The sequence below is a fragment of the Dipodomys ordii genome, unplaced genomic scaffold (assembly GCF_000151885.1).
Source record: "Dipodomys ordii isolate 6190 unplaced genomic scaffold, Dord_2.0 Scaffold153, whole genome shotgun sequence".
NCBI lineage: Eukaryota > Metazoa > Chordata > Mammalia > Rodentia > Heteromyidae > Dipodomys > Dipodomys ordii.
In genome coordinates, this window is record NW_012267369.1 from 287,376 (window position 1) to 310,049 (window position 22,674).

Here is a 22,674-nt window from a genome sequence, read left to right on the forward strand (position 1 = left end):
AAAAAAAAAAAAAAAAAACCTCCAGGATGATCCTTGGCCCCAAGAGAATCCTATTGTCCCCTCTCTCCTTGTTAATTTCTTGGTCACACCAAAAACTTAGGGTTTCATCACTTTTATAAGATCTCAGGTCATTAAGCTTTACTGAAGCTGAGTGGAAGAGACTGGTCTGAGGTTTGGGTGTAAGGTTCCTGCCACAGAGAGGTCAGTAGCCTCTGCCATTGGCCCAGATGCCAATGTCTTTCCTCCTACAAAAGTGGTTTGTTCCTACCTTCTGGCAGCAGTCACCGTATCTGCCATTTGTCCTGACCAGGGATGTCAACTCACTGGTAGCAGTTGGAAGCCTTTAGTTACAAGCAATGAAAAACAACTCTGACTAACTTAAAGAGATTGCCAGGAGGACCTTGTGGGCCCCTAGACCTGACAGGCAGCTGACAAGTCAGGCTTAGACAGAGGCCATTCTGGGGTTCAGAAAGCAGGGATTTCTGTGCTGAGTGTCATACAGTGGCAGCCATTTGAACTTGATGGCTCTACTCAAGATTGCCTTCATGTGGATCTCATGTGTTCCCTGGCAAGAAGAAAGAAGTGTTTGGCTGGAGGATTAGATGTTGGTGTTAGGTGTTTTCAGGCCCTGTCATAGCCAGGCCTTCCTACGTGTCAGGAGAGACCTTCCCCAGAGCATCCCTAGCAACATTGTCCTTCATGTCCTCATCACACCCCAGGAGCACACATGCACGTGTGTGTGTGTGTGTGTGTGTGTGTGTGTGTGCGCGCGCACGTGTGCGAGTGCATGTGCGTGTGTGTGTTAATTGACATACAGTTGGACAGCTTGCAATATTTGTAACACTCAGCGATATCCCTCCTTTCATTTCTCATATTGATCATTTGTATTTTCTTTTTTGTCTTATCAGTTCAGCTTGGAATTTATGAATTTTGTTGATCTCTTCAAAGAACCAACTTTTGGCTCTGTTGATTTGTTTTCTATTGTTTGCTTTCTTTCATTGATTTCCACTCCTGTTTTTATTTTCTTTTTTTCTGCTTACTTTGGGCTTAATTAGTTGGTTTTTCTCAGCTTCTTAAAGTGGATCTATAGATCATGGATTTGGCATGTTCTTTTCTAATATCAGGGCTTACAGCTGCCAAGTTATCTCCAATGGCTATTTTTTTTTATTACCTGCTACAGATTTTCCTTGCATATGTGTAGTTCAGGAGTCTGTCAGAGATTGGGCAGTTTTTATGAAGACTTTGGGGTTCTCCTGTCTGGAGTAGTATTCTGAGTGCCCACCTCATCTGGTATGAACTTAGTTTCCAGATGTTGTTGTGCCTCAAACTCAGATTTCTGGCTTTCTGTTTGGTGTCTACCTCTTGTTGTGGCACCAGATGGGACCTGTTCTCAGGAACATTTTATAAAAGCCTGACCAGGGCATTCCATTCTTCCACATGTTGATGTCCTCCCAGCTTCTGCCTGTGATTCATTGTTCAGGGCCTTCACTGGGTTACATTTTCTTTTCCTTTCTTTTCTTTGGTTGTGAGGCATGAACTCAGGGTCTGGGCGCTGTCCCTGAACTCTTGCTCAAGGCTAACAAACACTCTACCACTTTGAGCCACAGTGCCACTTCCAGTTTTCTGGTGGTTAATTGGAGATAAGAGACACAGGGACTTTCCTGCCTGGGATGGCTTTGAACTGTGAGTCTCAGAGCTCAGCCTCCTGAGTAGTTAGGATTGTAGGTGTGAACCACCAGTGACTGGCTGCATTTTTTTTCTGGATTTTATCACTTTGTTTTCCTCAAAAGTTCTGGACTGGACATTTGGCACCCCTCCCCATGTGAGGGAATTATGGGGTGAGGCCTTTGGCAGGTGATTAAGTTTAGGTGAGGTTGTAAGGATGAGCCTCCTCCATGGAATCAGTGTTCTTATGAGAAGATAGATTGAAATTCCCTTTCCCTCTACCATATAGCCATCTTCAGAGGAGGAAGCCCTTCTTCTCAGGATACCAAATCTCCTCCCATCATGATCTTGGACTTCCCACCCTCCAGAAGTGTGGAAAGAGAAAATTTGAATTTCAAGCCACCCATTTCACAGTGTTTGAGCAGTTTGAACTTCCTTAGACCACTTGAGTTTGAGCTATTCTTCCACATAGAAAGTAGATATCTCCTGTTAGGGCTTGTGTTGTGCCACTTTCTGTCATTAGACGCTGTTGACCTCCAGCTAGATTGTAAGGTCAGGCAGGAGGCCTCTGGATCTTTTACCTCTTTATAGCCCCTAGTCTTCTCATAGAGTCCTGCCCAGGGGAGGATTACAGTCATTTGGGGCCATGGCTTCAGTTATTCTACCCACTCTACGCTTCTGCAGACACCAGATCCATCAGTCTCCTGTTTTTCTCTGGTTAAAGATACCTGAGCATGCTGTGTATAGCATGTTTACAGGAATTTGCTCTCTTCCTCACCCCATTGCTCTTCCTATGTTCCTATTTACCTTTTTTGATAGAGACATTTTGTTTACCTGGTCATTCAGGGCTAGGAATGTGGCTTAGTGGTAGAATGCTTGCCTAACATGCATGAAGCCCTGGGTTCAATTCTTTAGTACCACAGAAACAGAAAAGGCCGGAAGTGGCGCTGTGGCTCAGTGGTAGAGTGCTATCTATATCCTTGTGCAAAGGCAGCTCAGCGACAGTGCCCAGGCCCTGAGTTCAAGCCCCAGGAATAAAAAGAGAGAGAGAGAGAGAAAGAAAAAGAAAAAAAAGCTTCATTGTGGACACTGCTTAGTTGCTGGCCTCATTATCTTTTATTTAACTACCATATATCAGCTCATGACTTTTTTACCCCCGTCAGAAAAATCTCTTACCCTTGCAACCTGCTCTTAATGTGGCCAGATTGCAGGCACTTGAGCTAACCTGCTCTGTCTTCTCCTTGCTACCTTTTCCTATTTTATGCTAACCTCATCTGCCAACAGCTACAGTGCCAAGCACAGTGTCACTGGGCCGTAAGACAGAGCATCTCCACATGTGTTGCTTCCAGCATCTGTGTAACATTAAACTCAGCTAGCTATCCAGCAGCTGCATTTGAATATTTGTAGAATAGATGGTGAATCTGCCAGAATCTTCCCACAAATTCATTCTGCTTGTTGTCTTCTGTCACAGTTATGAATCTGACTCATGGACCTCACCTTTGCTGGATGGAGGAAATGGAATGACTGGAAAATCTTTTTTCCTGTCTTCATGCTTCAGCTTGCCTTTGTTCTTCTTTCTGCTTTGTAGCATCTTTGGGAATAGGAATCAAGTAGTACCTCCTGGTAGTCTGGTGTAGAGGAGGGACGGCTGGTGTGGGACTAGAAACGATCAGAGCTAATCTAAATCTGCCTTCTCTGGGAACTTTTGATGAATGGAGAGACAGGAATAATGTGTGGCATATCTAGCAAGAGGAAGCCCTGAAGGTTTAGCCAGGTTTTGTCTGGGCCTCACTCATCTTACCTAGCCCAAGCCATTGTCTAAGGACTAGAAGTCACTGGGCTGATGTGATCATGTATTCACCTGCTTAGAAAGTATAAAAGCCACAGATAAAAATCACCACCGAGTCAACTCCCATTCTGTATGGGGAGCAGAAGATGTTTCTCTTCTTCATTTCTCCCTATGTTAACCCTGTTATGCTAAAATAAATCCTTGCTAAACCTGAGAAAGGAAAGAGAAGAAGAAATAATCAAAACCAGCTGAGTTAGGACCACTACACCACTTCTCAGAGCAGGTGCCATGAGTGTGTGTCTCTCCCAGCCAGATACTTCTGGTATCTGAAGGGCAGGGAGGTCCGTGTGTTAACTTCTTGTCTTCCTTGTTGTCACTTTAGGCTGGCCCGTCTCCAGGTCCAGCCTTCGTGGTGTGATGCATGCTTCCCACACAATTTCCATTAGGAGGTGCAGCAGGAAGTCATCCAGTCCTCTGAATGTGATATTGCAAGGGCTCATTCACAGGCTTTTCGAACTTGAGGAAGAGTCTTAACTTGTTAGTTAAGAAGCTCATTAGGAAGCTAGTTTCCTCCAGGGGTTAAGGTACACATTTCTAACTGTGTGGCTGGTTCTGCCCCTTTAGGACAACTTGCCTCCTTTCACCTAGGGACAAGAATTTGTAATTCCTGTGAAAGTAGAAGATTTGTCACTTCTAAGGATACTAATATGTGATAATTCTGGAATTCCTAAGTAGCACTTTGAATAGGAGCGACTTTGTTAAAACAGTTGGCATACTGCCTTTTCTATGGTATTTCTTTGATAAAGACCTTCCAGAAGTAATGTGGAGAATGGTTAGATGATAAACTTAATATTCACACAGACACGAATCCACATCCAACCTGGCCATCTGACAGCTATGCTGTCTGGGCTCAGCATCTACTTTAATAAACAGTGGCTATCATACTGATGAGTATTATGTGTTAGATAAACATCTGACTCCCTTCAGGAAGGTTTTCTAACATCATAGAATGGCTTTAGGTGCCTCAAGTTATGCTTTTGTTAAAATTATAGTGCCATTGCCTTATAAATATTCTTGTATATATGAAATTATCAATGCAACTTGAAAGTCTAAATTTAGCTCAACAAGCATTTATGCTGCATATTAGGTATTAGGTATCATGCCAGATGTGGGACTACAAGCAGAAGTGACTTGGGGTCCTCTCATAAACTCTCCTACCCTTACAAGGGAATCAGTAGCTATAGATTAATTAGAATAACAATCATTATAAAATACATTTAATTGCTATGGAAATGCAGATGGGGCATAACAGTTCTGTTTGAATGGAGAAAGGAAAAAAATATGTCAGGCATCTTAATTGCAGCCATAGAAACCAGCTCCAACTATTGTAAGCAAAAAGGCAATTTATCTGAGGATTGTTGGGGCAGGGACTGCAAGGCCAGGCTTGAGGGGATGGGCTGGAAGCAGGGGATTGCCTAGAAGGACCTAGAATATGAAGCTTTGCCAGTTGGGTCCACATTGTCCTGCTGCCACCACTACTTTCAATGTGGTGTCCATCAGTTCAGGCTCTGTTAGTTCCTCCATTGTGTGTCATTTTCCAGGATTCAGTCTCATGGGATGGTGACCGTCTGAGCCCAAGTCTGGTACTTACTCTGTCTAACAGAGGGCAGAAAATGTGCACATGGCTGGCCCCTCTTTGCAAAGAAGACACTCTCCTCCACCAATCAGCATGGGGTTGAATTCAGTGTGAAGGAATCTTGGTTGGGTTCTGGACAGTTGAAAAGCAGCAGAGCATTTGAATAAATCATTGAAGAATTTTCTAGGCAGTCAGGTAAGATAAAGAAAAAGAAGCATTTCTAGCAAAGAGCAGAAGGAACCAGAAGTAAGTGTCCTGGAAAGCCCTGATCGCTCTGGAGGAGTGGAGCTCTGATGTGCAATTGGCAGTGCTTACAGCTGGCTGAGGCTAGGTCAAATGAAAGTGTTTCTTCCATTGCTAATATCTGCTCTTCCAAGAGAGAGCCCAGGCATGAACTCTGGTTGGGTCCATGGAATTTGAGCAGGTTTCCCATTGACTTCTGGGCCCATGGTGCAGTGGTATGAAAGGCCCAGCGGGCTCTGGGACAGCAGCCTTGTGATCTCTGATGTCATCGTCTTGGTCCAGGAGTAAGCAGTCTGTGATCTCACTGAGAGTTGGGAGGCCCAAGCCTGCCCGTCATTGTTATGTGCTGAGGGTGTGGCTGAGCCAGGACATCTTTCTCTGGTCATTAGGAGTTGTCGCTCTGACTCCTTCACCTCTGGGCACTCTGGAGGCCCTTTCTTGCTCACTGGTGTACAAGACCTGCAGGTTTGAAGTTTCCATGTGGACCTGGGAGAGTGCTACACTCAGATCTGGCTCTCTCTGCTCAGAGCACAAGTCTTCCTCTGGCCACCTGGGAGCTGGGCAGTCTGTCAGCCCTTTCCCTGCAAGGAGCCTTAGTTGTCACCTGTGCTGTTAAAGCATCTTCTCTGAACTCAACGATTTAGAGCTTCAGTGAAAAGCAGCAGGCCTTGAGTTGAATTACTGATTCCTTTTTCTCCCTCATCCATCTCTGTTTTTTGAGCCTGTAGATTAGATACACCGGTAGGCTCTGCTTTGCTCACTCTGGCTTATTTCAAGTGGCATGTTGTTCTCCTACACCTGAGAGGCAGCCCCTACCTTATTCACAGGCAGGGATTCTATTCTCCATCATTACTTTTTAAAAGGTGTTCAGCTAGAAAATTGCATATTATTTCCTCTGTAAAGGTTTTTCCTTGCTGCCTTTGTATAGCTACAGCTGTCATAACCACAGTTGATATTTTGTGTGCCTGTGCATGCAAGTGGATGGTGCAGGAAGAGAGATAATCAGGCTGTCCTCTTGGGCAGCAGCCCTCCAGTTCAGCTTTTATGAACTGGATTTAAAAAATAAATAAGTCAGATCCTATCACTCTCCTGCTCAGAGCTCTCCCAAACCTCTCCCCACAGCCTGCAAGGCCCTGTACCTTGGGGCTTTGCCTGTTTTCCATACTATAGCTCGTGCTCTCCACTCCACCCCCAGCCATTTGTTCTGGCCTCCCTGTCCCTCTACTGTGACACATTGGTTCCCACTCAGAAGCCTTTGCATTTCTCTTTTCTGCCATGAGTGAACTTTCTTGGGATCTTTGTGGCTGCTCTGCCTGTCACCCAGCTTTCGGCTTGAAAGTCACCTCCTCTGGAGGGTTGGTCAGCCCCGTGCCTCTGGGCTCCCAGTTTGTCCTTGAAGCCCTTCATCACACCTGTTACCCCATTTACGCCTTCATTTGTGTTCATCTTTCTGTCCCATCCTTGTGCATAGTCCCAGTTCTGGGCCCACAAGAAGTAATCGATCTTTGTTACTGACTGAACAAACACAAGAGTGAAATGGCAGAAGAGACATTGCAGGCTCTAGCAGAGATGATGTAGGGGTGAGAGGACGGAGGGTGTCGCAGGGAGGTAGAGATCTCGATCAAGGAGAGGTGCCCCTGCAGACCAGATCTTGGCTGGTCTGACTCAGCTAGGCCTGCTCTGCGCATATAGTGACACAGGCAGGAAAGCAGCACACTGCGGGTGCTGGGTGGTAAACAGTGTGCTCCTGCCATCAACAAGCAAGAGAGGAGGAGCCCAGCCTGTTTCTCCTTGGCAGAACTAGCCAGTGTGATAGGTTTTCACCATGTATCAGATTCCCCACTGCTATTCAGTGCAAACCTGCGGTTATCCTACCAGGCACTAAAAACACTTGAGTACCAGACTGCTTCTGGGTTTAATTTCCAACCTCACCATTTTTATGCTTTGAAACTTTATTAGAAACTGTAGAGGTGATACCATGGTTTCTTAAGATAGTCTTGCTTGGCAAATTATGCCCAGTGGATCTTACTACTCTAGTTGATGAAGTCCATTACTTTAGTGTTTTAGCTATGCCATTTTGCTGCTTGTGTGGCCCTGGTGATCTGACTACTCTCTTTTTTGCCTTTAAAATTGGTTTAATAATAGGTATTCACATGACTGTCTATTATGAGGATTAAAGGAGCACATAGTAACAGTTTATTAACTATTAATAGAGAGTCATGGTTTCTGATTCGTTTTGTCAGAATCAGGATTATACTTCTTTCCCTTACCAATATCAAGGTGTTGCAAGGAGAAACAAAGGTTGCAGAGACAATGCTGTAAGATAGGCCAGATATGTGTAGTTAACATCTGAGGATTCTCTGTTGTCTTGTTCTTTCCTTAGTTGGCCCCTAGGGGGAGAGCAGGCTCTGCTTGCCCAAGAGGCCACCTAGCAAGTGAACCCTCACACTTGAAGCCTCTTACTTCATGTTTTACCCTGTGTGGCCTCAGTGTAGATGGGGCCAGACACAGGCTCAGCACCACGTATCCTATAAGAGGAGATTTGTAAGGAAGCAGCAAAGGTAGACACGGTCTTCAAATGAGAGCTATTTTCATGCCTCTCTCCCTTGTGATAAAAGGCAAAAGGAGGCTTCAGAAAGAGCATAAAATAGCAGAGGGTCCTGCAATAGAATGTGTTTCGAAGTTCTTTGCCAGGCATCAGTGACCCTTAGGGTATGTGCCTGGGGTAATGAAGAGTAAAGACATCCCTCTAAGTTCTGTCTTCTCTGAACACTTCTGAGCCCCCTCCTTCCTAGGACAGGTGGGTAGTTTAGAAGGTGAGGAGCATGATTTTAGAGAAGTGCGTAGACTTTAAGGAGATGGGACTTTGTCCTGGGGTAGAGGGGATGATAGGCTTGGCTTTGGGAGGAGCCATTGAGAGCTGATGGAAGCTCAGCACCCCTTGACACGCTGCAATCCCTTCTGAGCTGTGCTGGCCTCTGGAGTGGAGCGCCCTATCCAAGCTCCTCTGGAGACTATCTCCCCCTGACCCAGGCATTTCCAGGACTCGTACATCAGGATGGAATTGCAGTACCAGGAAGAGGACAAGGCTCAGACAGATCAAATACTCCATCCAGTGTTTTGTGGTGAATCATTGTTAGAGCTAGAACTCAAATCCGAGCTTCTTAATCCTCAAAATTACCATCTTCACAGTCTGCCTCACCCTGCCCTTGAATCTGCATCTCAGTGTCACTAGCATTCTTTGAGTTCTGAGAGAACACATTTGCTCTGTATCCCTGGGGAAAAAGAGACAACAGCAAAATCTGGCCTCTGTCCTTCAGGAACTTGGAAGGATACCCACAAGCAGGTGAACACACACTTTCCTGTCTTAGAGTTTTCTCTGTATAAACACATGTATTCTCACAGCAAGTTAAATACTGGCAGTAATTTGGCAGCTTATGTAAGTTTATAAGCTTATATAAGCTTATATCCATGTGCTAATTACCATGTTCGCTCTGCAACCATGTGTAACTATGTTGAGATATCTTAAAGCATGAGGCTGTGCTCTAATTTATCATTACAGTATAGATAGATATGGTTGCCCAGGTACAGACCTGCAGTCTGGAGAAGTTACTGTGTTTTCTTCTCTTCCCCTGCATTTGATCAGTCTTTTTCTGCTGAGTCCTGACCTTTCCTCAGCACCCAGCTTCAGTCGAACCTCTGCATGTCCACCTGGAGGATTGTGTTGGCTTTCTTATTTGTCTGCTGATGGTACATCTTTTTCTCAGTATTTTGATGACTTTTGTTTCCTTGCAGTCCTCTATATTTTAACATTTTTGTTGATACCTAATTTATATACCATGAAATCACCCATATAAAGTAGATGATTCCTTGATTGTTAGTATATTCACTAAGATGTCAACTTTTCATCATCCTAGAAAGAAACCCTTTGCCACTAGTAGTCATTCTGCTCCGTAGCCAGCCCTTGGCAACTATGCATCTGCTTTCTGTCTTCTGTGTCTGCCTACTCTGAACATTCATATGAACAGAATTATCTAATATGTGGCCTTTTATGTCTGGCTTGTTTCTTAGCATATTGTTTTCAAGGTTCATTTTTGTTATAGCATGTATTAGAGTTCTATTCCTCTTTCTGACTGAATTATAGTCCATTGTAAAGATAAACTACATTTCACAATCCATGCACTGGTTGATGGGTTTTCAGAGGTACGTGTGGGGAAAGTGGGAAGTGACTGCTGCTCACAGACTTTCCTTTTGGGGTGAAGAAAGCATTTTGAAATTAGCTGGCAGTAATTCCACAACCTTGTGAATAGTGTAGAGATCATTGCCTTGACGGTTTTGAAAGAATGAATTCCACATCAATTAAAACAATTTGAAAAGCTCAAAACATGTTTTAGAAGGAAGTCATAGCAGTTGGCCTGGTGGACGCATAGTGTAAGATGGAAAAGTATACATGGTTGTGGGAACTGGCGCCTTGTCCCAGAGCACCTCCTCTCAGTGCCAAGAGCAGAGATCATTGCAGATCATCCCAAAGTTATATTTGCTTTTGAGATTTGCCTTTTAACATTAAAAAGCTGTAATCCATGTTTGTGAATAGGTATATTTTCTTTTCTGATTGATATTTAATAATAACACTTCTATTATCCTAAAAATAATTCTTGGCTGACATTTACTTTGAAAAAACTAAATTATATAAAATTCTGCATTTGGTGTTTTGTATGCATAATCTAAATTAACTTCACTACAACCTCATGACATATAGATGTTGTTAATCTCATTGAATAGATTAGGAAATTGTGGCTTAGAGAATTTGCTGAAGCAGGAAGTGACAGAGCTAGGATTCAGGTCTAGGTATTCCTGACTGTAAAGCCAGGTCTCTTAAGCCCCTATCCTCTGTTAAGTTTTAGAATTAGAGGATGCTATGACCAATGTGTAGCAAGGATTGTGAGAAACATATTTTGGATGTGTGGTGGGTCTCACAGGGTCTTTGAGATGTAATTGTAACTGCCAGGTTTCTGTAGGTATGCTCTAGTGCCTTGCTACTCAGAGTAACACTCCTGTGAGTTTGCTAGAACTGTACAATATTAAGCTTCTCCCAAACCTGCTATTCAGAATCTGCCCTTTAACAAAAATCCCAGGTGACTGAAACACATTGTAAACATTTGAGGAACACTGTTACAATGCAAGTTCTTAGAAATATGCAGCATAAAGGACAATGCTTTTTACATTATCAAACACTTGAGTTCAAGGCGGGATAACTGGGTAGCAATACAGCACAGTTGGCTATCTGGGAGTTAGGAACCTGTCTTGGTAGCCTTGTGTGACCTGCAACAGGTCATTGAATCTGAGTCATATGTTCTTAGTACAAGAAACGAAGAATTTGCGAAAGAAATCCCAAAATGAATAAATAAATGATTTAAAGCCATTAATTTGCTTCTTCATTTCTTATTTTTGCATGTAGAGATTTCATTCTTTCAATTTAAAACTTCAGAAGGTTTTTGAAACTTTTATTTGACGTAGTTGTACATATTTATGGAGAACAGTGTGACAATTTGAAACATGTATACAGTTTGTAGTAATTGAAATTTCTATTTTTTAATAGCTTAGAGATTTAGGAGAACATATTACTAAACTAACTGAAAGAATGATTCATTTTACTAACGTTCAGCTCTAAAATGTAAGTACTCACTCAGCTCTAAAATGTAAGGCACTAGAAGTAATATCCCCATCACATTAATCTTGTTAATTTTATTAACCAAAGATTCTTAATCCTTATTTTTTTTCCTCTGCTACATTAGGGGAGAAGCATTCAGTAAGTAAGTGACTTTGTATTTTGTATATGTTTTTATTTTGAACATGTCTCTTCCAGGTAAGGAATTTTCTTCTAGTTTGTTACCTGCTTCTTCTTGTTTCTTTGAAATGACCATATGATTTTCCTTATTTTATCTGCTTATGTGTTATAGCAACTTTTGATTCCTGATGTAAGCCTCAGTTTGTCATGGGGCATCTCTGCTGAAAGAATTTGGTTAGATATCATATTTCTTCTGTAAATACTAGGTACAGTTAATAAATAAAACCATCTGGGCTGAGAAATTCTTTATACAGTATAGACTGGGAAGGTGGCTCGGTGGTAGAGTGCTTGCCTTGCATGCATGAGGCCCTGGGTTCAATTCCTCAGTATCACATAAGCAGAAAAAGCCAGAAGTGGTGCTATAGCTCAAGTGGTAGAGCACTCGCCTTGAGCTGAAGAGCTGAGGGATAGTGGCCAGGTCCAGAGTTCAGGGCCCACGACTGACAAAAAATAAAAAAAGAAAGAAATTCTTTAGAATATACTTTGCTTTTACTTTGTAAATCAGTGAAAATTATGTAGTTAAAATGACCAGGTAATACAGTTTTTTTTCTTATATCAGTTAAACAGAAAGTGGAAGTATATGATTTTTGTATTTTTGTTTCTGTGTTAATGATGTCTTGATGAATTGGTTAGTTGAGCTTCTAATTTTTAATACATCTGGAAATTTTCATCCATGGCTCTCCAGATTCAGATGTATATTCACATAAGTTATACCACTTGATAGTGAAACAGCCCCCAGTCACTGCACTTAATTCACTTTTTAGGCTTTCATTTCAAATATTATACTCTAGAACATATTGTGTTTTTTGTGTGTGTTGGTTTTTTTTTTTTTTTTTTTTTGTCAGTCATGGGGCTTGAACTCTGGGCCTGGGCGCTGTCCCTCAGCTCTTCAGCTCAAGGCTAGTGCTCTACCACTTGAGCTACAGCGCCACTTTCAGTTTTCTGGTGGTTAATTGGAGATAAGAGTCTCACGGATTTTCCTGCCTGGGCTGGCTTTGAACCATGATCCTCAGATCTCAGCCTCCTGAGTAGCTAATATTACAGGCGTGAGCCACCGGCACCCGGCTGAACATACTGTGTTTTATCCCTTTCAACTTCTTACAGCTCAGGTTATGTGTCTCAGTGTCTGTTTCCTGTGCCCGGAGAGGAATGTGTGTATTGCAGCTGTTAGATGCAGAGTCCTATAAATGTCAATTGGGTCATGTTGGATGATAATATTGTTCACCTCTTTTATATCCTTATTGATTTTCTGTCTACTTGTTCTATTAATATTTTGAGAGTAGAATATTAAAGCCTTCAACTATGATTGTGGATTTGTTTCTACTCCTCATTTGTCTGTCAAATTTGCTTTATATACTTAAGAGGTTTATTTAGAATTATTATTTGTCCTTGAATAATTTTCTCTTTAATATGATGAATTGCCTTCTTTATATCTGGTAATATTTTTAATTTGAATTCTCCTTTATCTGATGTTAATACAATTGTACCAGTTTTCTTGTGCTTAGCATTTACTGAGCATTATATACCTTCTCCCCTTCTTTTTTTGTTTCCAATCTTTTCATTTTGTATCAGGTGCACATAGTTATGGTTTTGCATTTTCATTGGCAGAATGGTGTGTCCTCCCTCAAGATGTCTATTCTAATTTCTGGAACCTGTGAATATATCTCCTTACATGGCAAAGGAAACTCACAAGTCCTCTGAAATTAAAGATATGTGTTGAGAAGTTGTCTTTTATGATCCAGTATAAGTCAGGGGTCTTCATAAAGGGAAAGAGGGAGTCAGAAGAGTAAGAAAAGAGGATAAGAGGAGGGTGGTAGAGGGCAAGGTGATGTAATGTTCTTGAACTAGTAGGGAAATAGAATCTTCTCTGGAGCTTCCAGAAAGTGGAGGTCTGCCACACCATGGTTTTAGCCAAATAATTAGAAACTTCTGACCTCTAGAATTGTAGGAGGATATATTTATTAAGCCACTGTTGTTTTTTGTTGTTGTTGTTGTTGTTGTTTTTTGTAAAAGCCATAGGAAACTAATATAGTAGTTAAATGGTTTACTTTGTTGTTGTTGTTGTTGGTCGTGGGGCCTGAACTCTGGGCCTGGGTGCTGTCCCTCAGCTCAAGGCAAGCACTCTACCATGTGAGCTACAGCACCACTTCCAGCATTTTCTGTTTATGTGGTGCTGAGGAATCGAACCCGGGGCCTCATGCATGCAAGGCAAGCACTCGACCACTGAGCCACCTTCCCAGCCCAATGGTTTACTTTTGTCATTGGATTTAAATCTGCCATTCTGATGTTTGATTTATTTGTCCCATTATTTCTTTGTTCTTCTCAATTCTTTTCTCAGAGATTTGTTTTAGGAAAAGAGTGGAGATGAATCAATGAATTCATCTCCTCTATTGGTTTTTTATTTGTGTCTTTTTAAATTACTTTTTTTAGATTGCTGTAGACATTACATTTTTTTAGAGATTTTTTAAAAAGCTGTTTGTGTTAAAAATATATTGCATTACTTCAAGAATTATTTAAGAACTTTATAAAGGCATCCTTCTTGGATTTCTCTGAGTTTCAGAGATCTGTAATCTGTTGTCTTTAATAAATTTTGGAAATTCATGGGCTTTATCTTCTCATTCTTTTATTTCTTTATTCCAGTTACGTGCATCCTTTGGGCATTTGATCTTAACCTATAGATCCTGAGTGCTTTGTTCCATTTTATTTTTTTTTCTTTAAAAAATTATTGTTATTATAAAAGTGGTTACAGAGGGGCAACAGGTACATAAGTCAGGTAAAGAGTACTTTTTTTCGGGGCGGGGGGAGTATGTTACCCCTTCCCTTGCTGTCTCCCAGGTTTCCCTCCCATTCCCACCCACAAGCTATCTAGTTCATTTTCAACATAGTGTCCAGTGAGTACCATTGCTACATTTGTTCATCCTTTGTTCCTCCATTTTGGTGTCTCCCCTTACACTCCCCAAAACATATAAACTAACAGAACAAAAAGGAAAGAAAACAAAAACAACAAAAAGAAAGAAAGAAAGACCTTGTTTTCATTTCCTGGATATTTTTTATTCTTTTATTATATTTTGGTTTGGATGATGATTTGTTTCCAAGTTCATCCTTTCCTCTGCTGTCTCAATACAGTATGATAATAACCCAAGATTTCATACTATACCATTTCTAGCATGTTAGTGAAATGATAGAATAACAGCCTCTGAAAATCCCCTTCCAGAGATGAAAATACTGACAAAAATAGTCAGAATCTACTTTTTCAGAACTCAAAATTAACCCAGAGCTTATGGCAATCCAGGAGCATTTGTTCAAGAAAAAGTGGAGACTTAAAGAGTTAGAACAGCAAAGATTTGGGCCATCTTAATTTGTCCTACTCCATCCTTCCCCCTGCAGCCCATAGGCAGCAGGTCACCCTGTAGCCTGACAGCCATAGGAAGGGTAAGGGGTTGGAGTTCTTTCAGAGCCCCATTCCAGTGAATTGCCTTTGTTTTTCCTGTCTGCTAATTCCCTGGAAGACCCCACTTGCAAGGCTGTATTTATTTGACCTAATTGCCAACCACCTTTTCTCTGAAGACACTTGTCAAAACAACCGGAGGCAATTGTTGAACATTATGGCTGTTTGAGGAGGTAGATATCAGTTTAGAAAAACAATAGGATGACCAGGAAGGCTAGAAAGTGGATTCTCCATAGGAGGTTTTGAAGTGCTCCTACATATTTCTGGCAATCTAGGCAAGTACACATATAGGGGTGGTATACAAGATCTCAGAGACCATACCTAGACACATGATAATCAAGATGTCAGAAGGCAAGCCAAACAAAATGTATTGAAGATTGCAGGAGAGGAGTGATTTATAGAGGAGCAATTCCCAGTAAGATTCAAGCTGATTTCTCCTCATATAAAAGTAGAGTTTCTATCACTGTGGAGTTTCTCCATAACCTCACATGCGTCATGTATACCTTTCTCTATACATCTAGAACTAATAGGTTAGCATAGCTCTGTGCAGTTCCTGTATGTTGATCTAACATTTGGGCCATTGGTGGTCTGATTTTCTTTTATCATTATATGGTCATTATTTTTTTCCTGCCTTCCTGCCTTCTTCCCTCTTCCCTTCCTCCCTTTCTTCCTCCCTTCCTGCCTGCCTACCTGCCTTCCTGCCTGCTTTCTTTCCTATGTACATATTGAACATATTTTATTGAATGTTCAAACTTTTGTATAAATGGAATGAAACACTAATACACTGGAATATATATATCTAGTGAAGGTTGTGTGTGTGTGTGTGTGTGTGTGTGTGTCAGTGGTGGAATTTGAACTCTCTGCCTGGGTGCTGTCCCTGAGCTCTTCAGCTCAAGGTGAGTGCTCTACTAGTGAAGGGTTTTTTTTTTGTTGTTGTTCTTTAAGACAGTTACAGGGTTTCCTGTAAATAGCTTATGGTTGAGCATTCTTTTTTCCATAATGATCATCTTTTTCCTCTATGTGTGAGATTAATCAGTTTACATTTTGTGTTTGCTATTTACTGCTAATTACAAAATCAAGTAGCTTAAATCAGTGAGTATTCATGTGTGGTGGTGTCTGGTGCTTGTGGGCCAGATATCTAGGCATGGATTAGTAAGTGGTTCCTGTGCCTCCAGGTTCCTCACAGTGCTTTTGTCGAAGTGTCTTCTTGTTCTGTTGCCTCTGAAGGCCCCACTGGTAGGATCCTCAAGACCACTGGTGACTTGCTATCAGGAGTCAGTTTCTCATGGGCTGATGGGCTGAGGGTCTCAATTCCTCATCGGCTATTGGCCAGTGCAACCCACAGTTTGTTACCACACGGGTATCTCCATAGGCAGCTCATTAACACAGAAGCTTGTTTCATTAGCGTGCGCAATCATAGAGAGTGGAAAGAGAGTGTGAGCTAGACAGACATCACTGTCTTGTGCAGTCACACCTCAGAAGTGACATTATGTCCCATTTTTTATCTTGAGGGCTGGGTGAAGTAGTCACCAGGTACAACACCCACTGGGAATCTCATGCCTGAGTGCCAGAAGCCAGGGATGGTCGGGAGCATTTTAGCATTTAGTAGCTTTTGGGATGACAGACTTACTTGTTTCTACAATTTCATTTGGTACTTTCTGCTTACTGTCTCCATCGCTATTTCCCTCCAAGCTCATGTCCTCCTTACCCCCACATCTTGCTCCCTGTGTTCCCTTCCTTCATCTTCACTCTCACTCATGTCCACGCTGCTGTCCTTTAACCTGCCTGTTGTTCTGACGGACTCTACCTCCTGCCTCTGCTTCTCCCTTCTGTGTTCTTCCCTGGAAGTGCCCATTCCACAGGCCTGGGCCACCCAGACCTGGCCTGGTTCCCACCTCCTCTTGCATGCTCTTAACCGTTGTCTTTCTTTGGTTCATATCTCTGAACTATATCCAGGTCACCCTCAGCTTTGGTTTGTCTTGTCAGTTTATTTTTTTTTTATTTTGAAGATTTAAAAGATCTAATATTATGTTATGGGATTTGCCCATTTCAAGTTTGTAAGTTCTTTTTTATAAATCACAAGTTATTCCTTTATCTTTTTGAGCACTTTAAATGTATATATTTAAAATTCTTTATCAATGAGAAATTTTAATACTGGCTAGATATTTGATGACATGAAATAATTATTGTTACTTTTAAAATTTGCAATCATATTCTGGTTCTCTTTGGTAAAATGAAAATCCTTGTCTTTTAGAGCAATATATTGAAGGATGCACAGTGAAATAATTTGCTGTAAAATACTTGTTGATAAAGAGGATAGAGGGTGGGGCTGGGAAGGTAGCTCAGTGGTAGAGTGCTTGCCTTACATGCATGAGGCCCTGGGTTCGATTCCTCAGTACCACATAAGTAAAAAGAAAAAAGCCGGAAGTGGTGCTGTGGCTCAAGTGGTAGAGTGCTAGCCTTGAGCTGAAGAGCTCAGGGACAGTGCCCAGGCCCAGAGTTCAGGCCCCATGACAGGGCCCCCCCCCGCCCCCTCCAAAAAAAGAGGATAGAGGGTACAGTTAAAAGATCTTCTTAGTTTCAGGTTGTTGAAGCTTGTTTGGTTATGTCTATCTGCACTTACTCTGTTTTGTGTTTAAATTTTTACATAATAAAGGGGTTTTAAAATCTTCTGTCATATGGTCCCATAAAATTAATTTCATCGGGAGTGATTTCATATTTCAGCTGTTGAATTGCTGGTAGCCTAATTACATTTTTGCGTATTTGAAATTGGCTTGCAGGCTTATTTTGAGTAGGCAGTTTGACTTTTGTTGCTTTGTTTTTCTCTCCCTTACTGCATGGCCTTTTCTTACTGCCTGGCATTTCCCTAGTTGCCTATATGGTATCAGAAGGCAGACTAGATTTGGCTGCTCTTTCTGAAGGTCTCCATAGTAGTGCTGGGGACCCTGTAGAGTAAGAGCTGAGTCTGTGGGTTCTGGGTTCATTTGTGCTCCAGGGCTAGCTCTGTCGCCTCTCAGCTGCCTAGGTTTATGCAGACAACAGCATGTGGATCTGATCTTTGGGAATCTTTGATGTCCATTTTTTAATTCAGAAGGAGCCCTCATCTCCAGCTGTCCAGTCCCCTGTGTCTGTGGAACATGGTTTATTCCCATTCTGAAGGATAGAGAGGTCTCGGCTGTTCCTGAAGCCCAGCAGGCATGTAGCTTCCGCCCCACCCACTGCTTTTTGTTTCCCTTCTGTGTTAGACACTTTAGTTTTGTCTTTGAACCAGGCCATGTCTTTTTGGTGGTCTGCTTTTACCTGCTGTTGCTCTGTGTTTGGAGCAGTGGTGGCACATCGAAGTGTGAACACACAGTGCTTCCTGGACTAGAGGAGCGCCTGACCAATCCACTGAAGGCTCCTGTGACCGTTCAGACTCCTTCCACTGTCTTTGCATCAGATATAACATACTTAACACAGCATTCTATTTCTCAGAAGACTTTTTTGGAAATCTCCTCGAACAAAATAGCAACCTAGTACCTCAGACTTGTTTTATCTTATGGTCTCTTTAGCATGTATCAGTCTCTGAAATTATCAGATAGATAGATAAATAGATAGATAGATATTCATGGGGCTTGAACTCTGGGCTTGGGAGCTATCCCTCAGCTCTTCAGCTCAAGGCAAGCGCTCTACCACTTGAGCCACAGCACCACTTCTGGTTTTCTAGTGGTTTATTGGAGATAAGAGTCTCACGGAATTTCCTGCCCAGGCTGGCTTTGAACCATGATCCTAAGATCTCAGCCTCCTGAGTAGCTAGGATTACAGGCCTGACCACTGGTGCCTGGCTCTCTATTTTTTTTTTTAATTTTAATTTTTACTTTTAGTTTTATGTTGATCGTGGGACTTGAACTCTGGGCTTGGGTGCTGTCCCTGCCCTCTTTGGCTCAAGGCAAGCACTTTACCACTTGAGCCACAGTACCACTTCCCGTTTTTCTAGTGGTTTATTGGAGATGAGACACTCACGGACTTTCCTGCCTCGTCTGGCTTTGAACAGTGATCCTCAGATCTCAGCCTCCTGAATAGCTAGGATTATAGGCATGAGCCACCAGCGGCTGGCTTCAAATTATTTTATTTATCTGCACACACATTTACTTCTCCCACTGGGACCTAAGCTCTGTGAGAACAGAAACTGTCTCCCTGGTCTCCCTGGTATCTGCAGCCCCTTCACAACCATGGCTGACATATAGTAGACACTCAGAAACATGCTGAGAAGTTCCTGAGTCAGTCATTGAGGCCTGCCTGTGCTCCTTGATTCTAATGTCATGCTGAGAGTTACATTTTGTGTGGCCTCTCTTGAGTGCTAGGAAGCAGGTGTTAGACTGTTGAGCAGCTGTGTCAAGTGACCCTTTTTGTCTGCTGTGTTTCTTGACTTACCATTCTAAATCTTTGGGTATCTGTTCTGACTGGGCACTAACATCCAGATATTTGCATCACATTCTCTTTGCACTGCCCTTTTTCACATGTCACCTCAGTGGCTGTCATCAGTCATGAAGATTTCTTTATAAACCTTAGAGGAGACGAGAGCTGGCAGGCAGCACAGGGTAGTGGCAGAGGCAGTGTAGGTGGATACTTGCTGGTCTCAAGGTGTTGGAGACATGGCATAGAGCTTCCAACCAAGGGGAAGACAGACTCATCCCTTTCTAAAAGCTCTTTATGTCTTTACTTGACCACTGCCTAACTGTGTTATGTATTGATATCAATAGAAAAATGCTCTAACTGTTCCCTAATTGTCCTTAATCCTCCTTTTCCTCCTTTCTTCTTCCTCTTTTGCTCTTCCTCTTCTCTTTAGGTGGTACTGGGATAGAGGGCCTTAAGCTTGGTTGACAAGTTCTCTATAATTTAAGCCACTATTCTAGCCTTTAAAATTGTTTTTGCTTTATTTTATTTTTTATTTATTTATTTATTTTGTTCAAGTCTGTCCTTATACCAAGAGCCTCCTACCTTCCTGTGTAGTTGGGATTATAAGCATGTGCCAACTGGGATCTTGCTAACTTTTGCTCAGGCTGTTTAGAACTATGATCCTCCTTCTCTGTCTCCAGAGTAGGTAAGATTAAAAGCATGTACACTCAATCTTCAACCTTTCTTTTTTGTGTGTGTGTATGCGTAATCTTTCTCTCTGAGGAAGTGCCAGTGATTGGGCATCTCTACTCAGTACTTTAGTTCTGCATCCCATGCTTAACATCTTGTTGGCACAGACTTGGAAGCTACTGGCTGAGTGTTGTGGCAGCTTCTGCCCCGAAGACGGATCATAGATGTCATTTAGCTAGAGGGTAAATGCAGGGATGAGCCTCCAAGTCCCTTCTGCCCCAGTTGCCCCTAGTGAATAGTAGGTGAAGAGGCTCAGGAGGATCTTGCTTTCAGATGTCATCTCCCTGCTTGACTGGAATGACTGGTTAGAGAATGGCAGGCCCAGGACTCTGTGTGGTTCTCTTTCCTGGCTGTAACAGTATCAAATGAACTTCTTCTTTGTTGCACCAGGATTATTCCCAGTTCATTGCTGGGCTGTTGAAAGACCGGTATGATTAGCTGTGCTTGTATTCCTGGGACATAACCTTGGCATCCACTTTGACAGGATCTCCGATATTTCGAAGCACTTAACCTTAGTAGTTTGTGTTTGACTTTGTAGAGGTGTTGGCATTCTAGAGGCCTTCTTGGCATTTTTAGGTATTCTATAGCATCTGGGGGGGAGCCATAGTTCTACTTTCCCTCTACTTGTCAGGTAAGGGAAAACACAAAACATGGAGGACAGCTTGATCTAGGCTACACTACGCCTCTTGAGTTAAAGCCATTGTTACAGCTCCCATCTCAGGACACAGCCTGACACCTCGCCCCGCTGCCCAGGCTCTCCCTGGGGCAGTGGCTCCTTCCTCAAGCCTTTTACCTGATACTGTGCATTAGTAGGGTTTTGGTCAGGTCCTATTGCTGATGGTTCCAACAGGTTCCAGGCTGGTATCACTTCCAAGGAGATGGGTTTTCAGCAACTTCCATTTTTATCCTCTCCCATATTTTTGCAAGGTTCATACCCAGGTGCTGATACCATCATATGTTTTGGAAAGAAAAGCTCAGGGCTTAGTCACCAGGAACCCAGGGCCATGCTCAGGCAGACTTCAAGCCTACCATGGGGCATGGCCATTGCTGCAGGCCCAAAAGCAGTTCAGGAAAGCTTCTGAGTGGGTTTAGAGACATGGACATCCCAGTCAAGGTATTTGTGCTGCTTCTCTGCCATGATTCTGGTGATCTTTGTGAAGGCCTTGAACTATTCTGTATTTCTTTTCCGATTTTCCTGAACTGTCAAGCAGCCCTGTGGTTCTAGGGAATGGAGACAGTTCTATTCCAGTTTACACACTCTGTCAGAGGAAGCTGGGACTTCTGTGGAAGTCATCCATTTAACCTGGATTAAAGCCCAGGTCCGCTACTCCAGGTTGCTTTCCCTGGTTAGCTGAAGCTGCTCCTAACTACCTGGGTGCTTGTTCTCTATCCTTACTGCTCAGGCTGTGGGCTAGTGGCATGAATGCTGCAAGTGTCAGGACTCCACAGCCTGGTGCCCAGCCTGCCCTTCCACACCATGGGACTCTCACCCAGCCACAACCCATCTTGACAAAGGGTCAGCCTCCAGCTCCTCTAGAGCAACAGAGCTGTGGATCAGTCCTTGACCTCTCTGTTGTGTCTGTTTCCTCACCTACCTAGAGGGGGGGATTATAATAACCCTGCCTGCCTCATGGAGGTGTTGGGAGGAGCATGGCAGACAGTCTGTGGGAGGCACATGAACAGCACTTGGCAGATAGTAAGCATTCAATAAACGTTAGTGATTATCATCTGCAAAACGGTTTTAATAATTACCTACCTTGAAGGGTTGTTGTGAAAATTAAGCATAATATATGTGAACGATCTGCCATATTGTGGGGTTTTGGGTTCATTATTGCTGTTCTACTTATTCTGAATATTGTTGTGAGCAGAAATGTCAGTCTCCTTCTCCCTGCAGCCCCCATTGTGGCTGGCGGCTAACACAGGCTTTGTTCTCTCCCAACTAGGCCAGGGAGCTGGAGAGCAGAGAGGCAGAGCTCCAACGCCGAGACACCTTCTACAAAGAGCAGCTGGGGCGCATCGAGAAGAAGGTAGGCCGAAGATTGGCTTCTCTCAGAGGCCAGGTACCATAGGTACCCAATCAGGATACACCACCATCATGGGGAAAAGAGAACTGAGGCCTAAACCCTCTGGTCCAAATGCCTGTCACCCTGTGAACACGCCTTCCCGCATTCCGCAGCCAGCGCCGCAGTTCCAGCCTTTCAACAAGTTACATTCACAAAATAATTGGTTTTTAATTGGCCTGGTTTTTGTTGAATGTGGCTGGCTCTGCTATAGTTCGATTTTAGAAAAAAATTAACTTTCACCACAGGGCGGTGCTGAGAACCACTACACCTTTCTCACTTTAGTTAAGCTGCATTGGGTAAAAATAATAATAACGTGAAGTCTTGCTATACAAATACATTAATGTTGTATTATTGATTTTCTCCCGGGAGCAGGGAAGATCAAAGCGCATTGCTGCTACACACTCACTGCTGCTCGAAAGACAGGCCTTTGAAATGAATGAGACTTAAAGACACATCTCATACCTTTAAAAACAGCTGAGGAAAATTCATTGGGTAACTTGCTTACTTGGGATGGGGGTGGTTAATTTGTTGATTATGGCAGATTTTCCAAAGAAATGGCATAAAACATGGAGGAGAGATGGCTGAGAGGCTAAAAAAAAAGTTGTTCTCCTTCATGCCTGAGACAGCATGCCAAGCAACCTGAGCCATCAGCTTATTGCAGGCAAATCATCGTGAATCATTTGTCACGGTTTGGAGCTTTGAAATTGACAGTTTACTTGAGGGGCTTGATTTCCACAGGGGCTTTGTCCAATGCTGTGCCACAGTGGGGTCTGGCAGAGATGTGGATCCTAGATTCCCAGGCAGCGGGGACAGGAGCGCGTGCGCGCGCGTGCACACACACACACACACACGCAC

General features: G+C 42.8%; 1 protein-coding gene across 1 annotated transcript in view; it reads left to right on the forward strand.

Moving 5' to 3' along the window:
• The window catches only part of Chchd6 (coiled-coil-helix-coiled-coil-helix domain containing 6), a 219,521-nt gene that overhangs the window by 100,576 nt on the left and 96,271 nt on the right, over nt 1-22,674 (forward strand). The window contains exon 5 of the mRNA XM_013032290.1: nt 21,700-21,783. Within this exon, the coding sequence (XP_012887744.1) occupies nt 21,700-21,783 (84 nt within the window). The remainder of the gene's footprint in view (nt 1-21,699; nt 21,784-22,674) is intronic.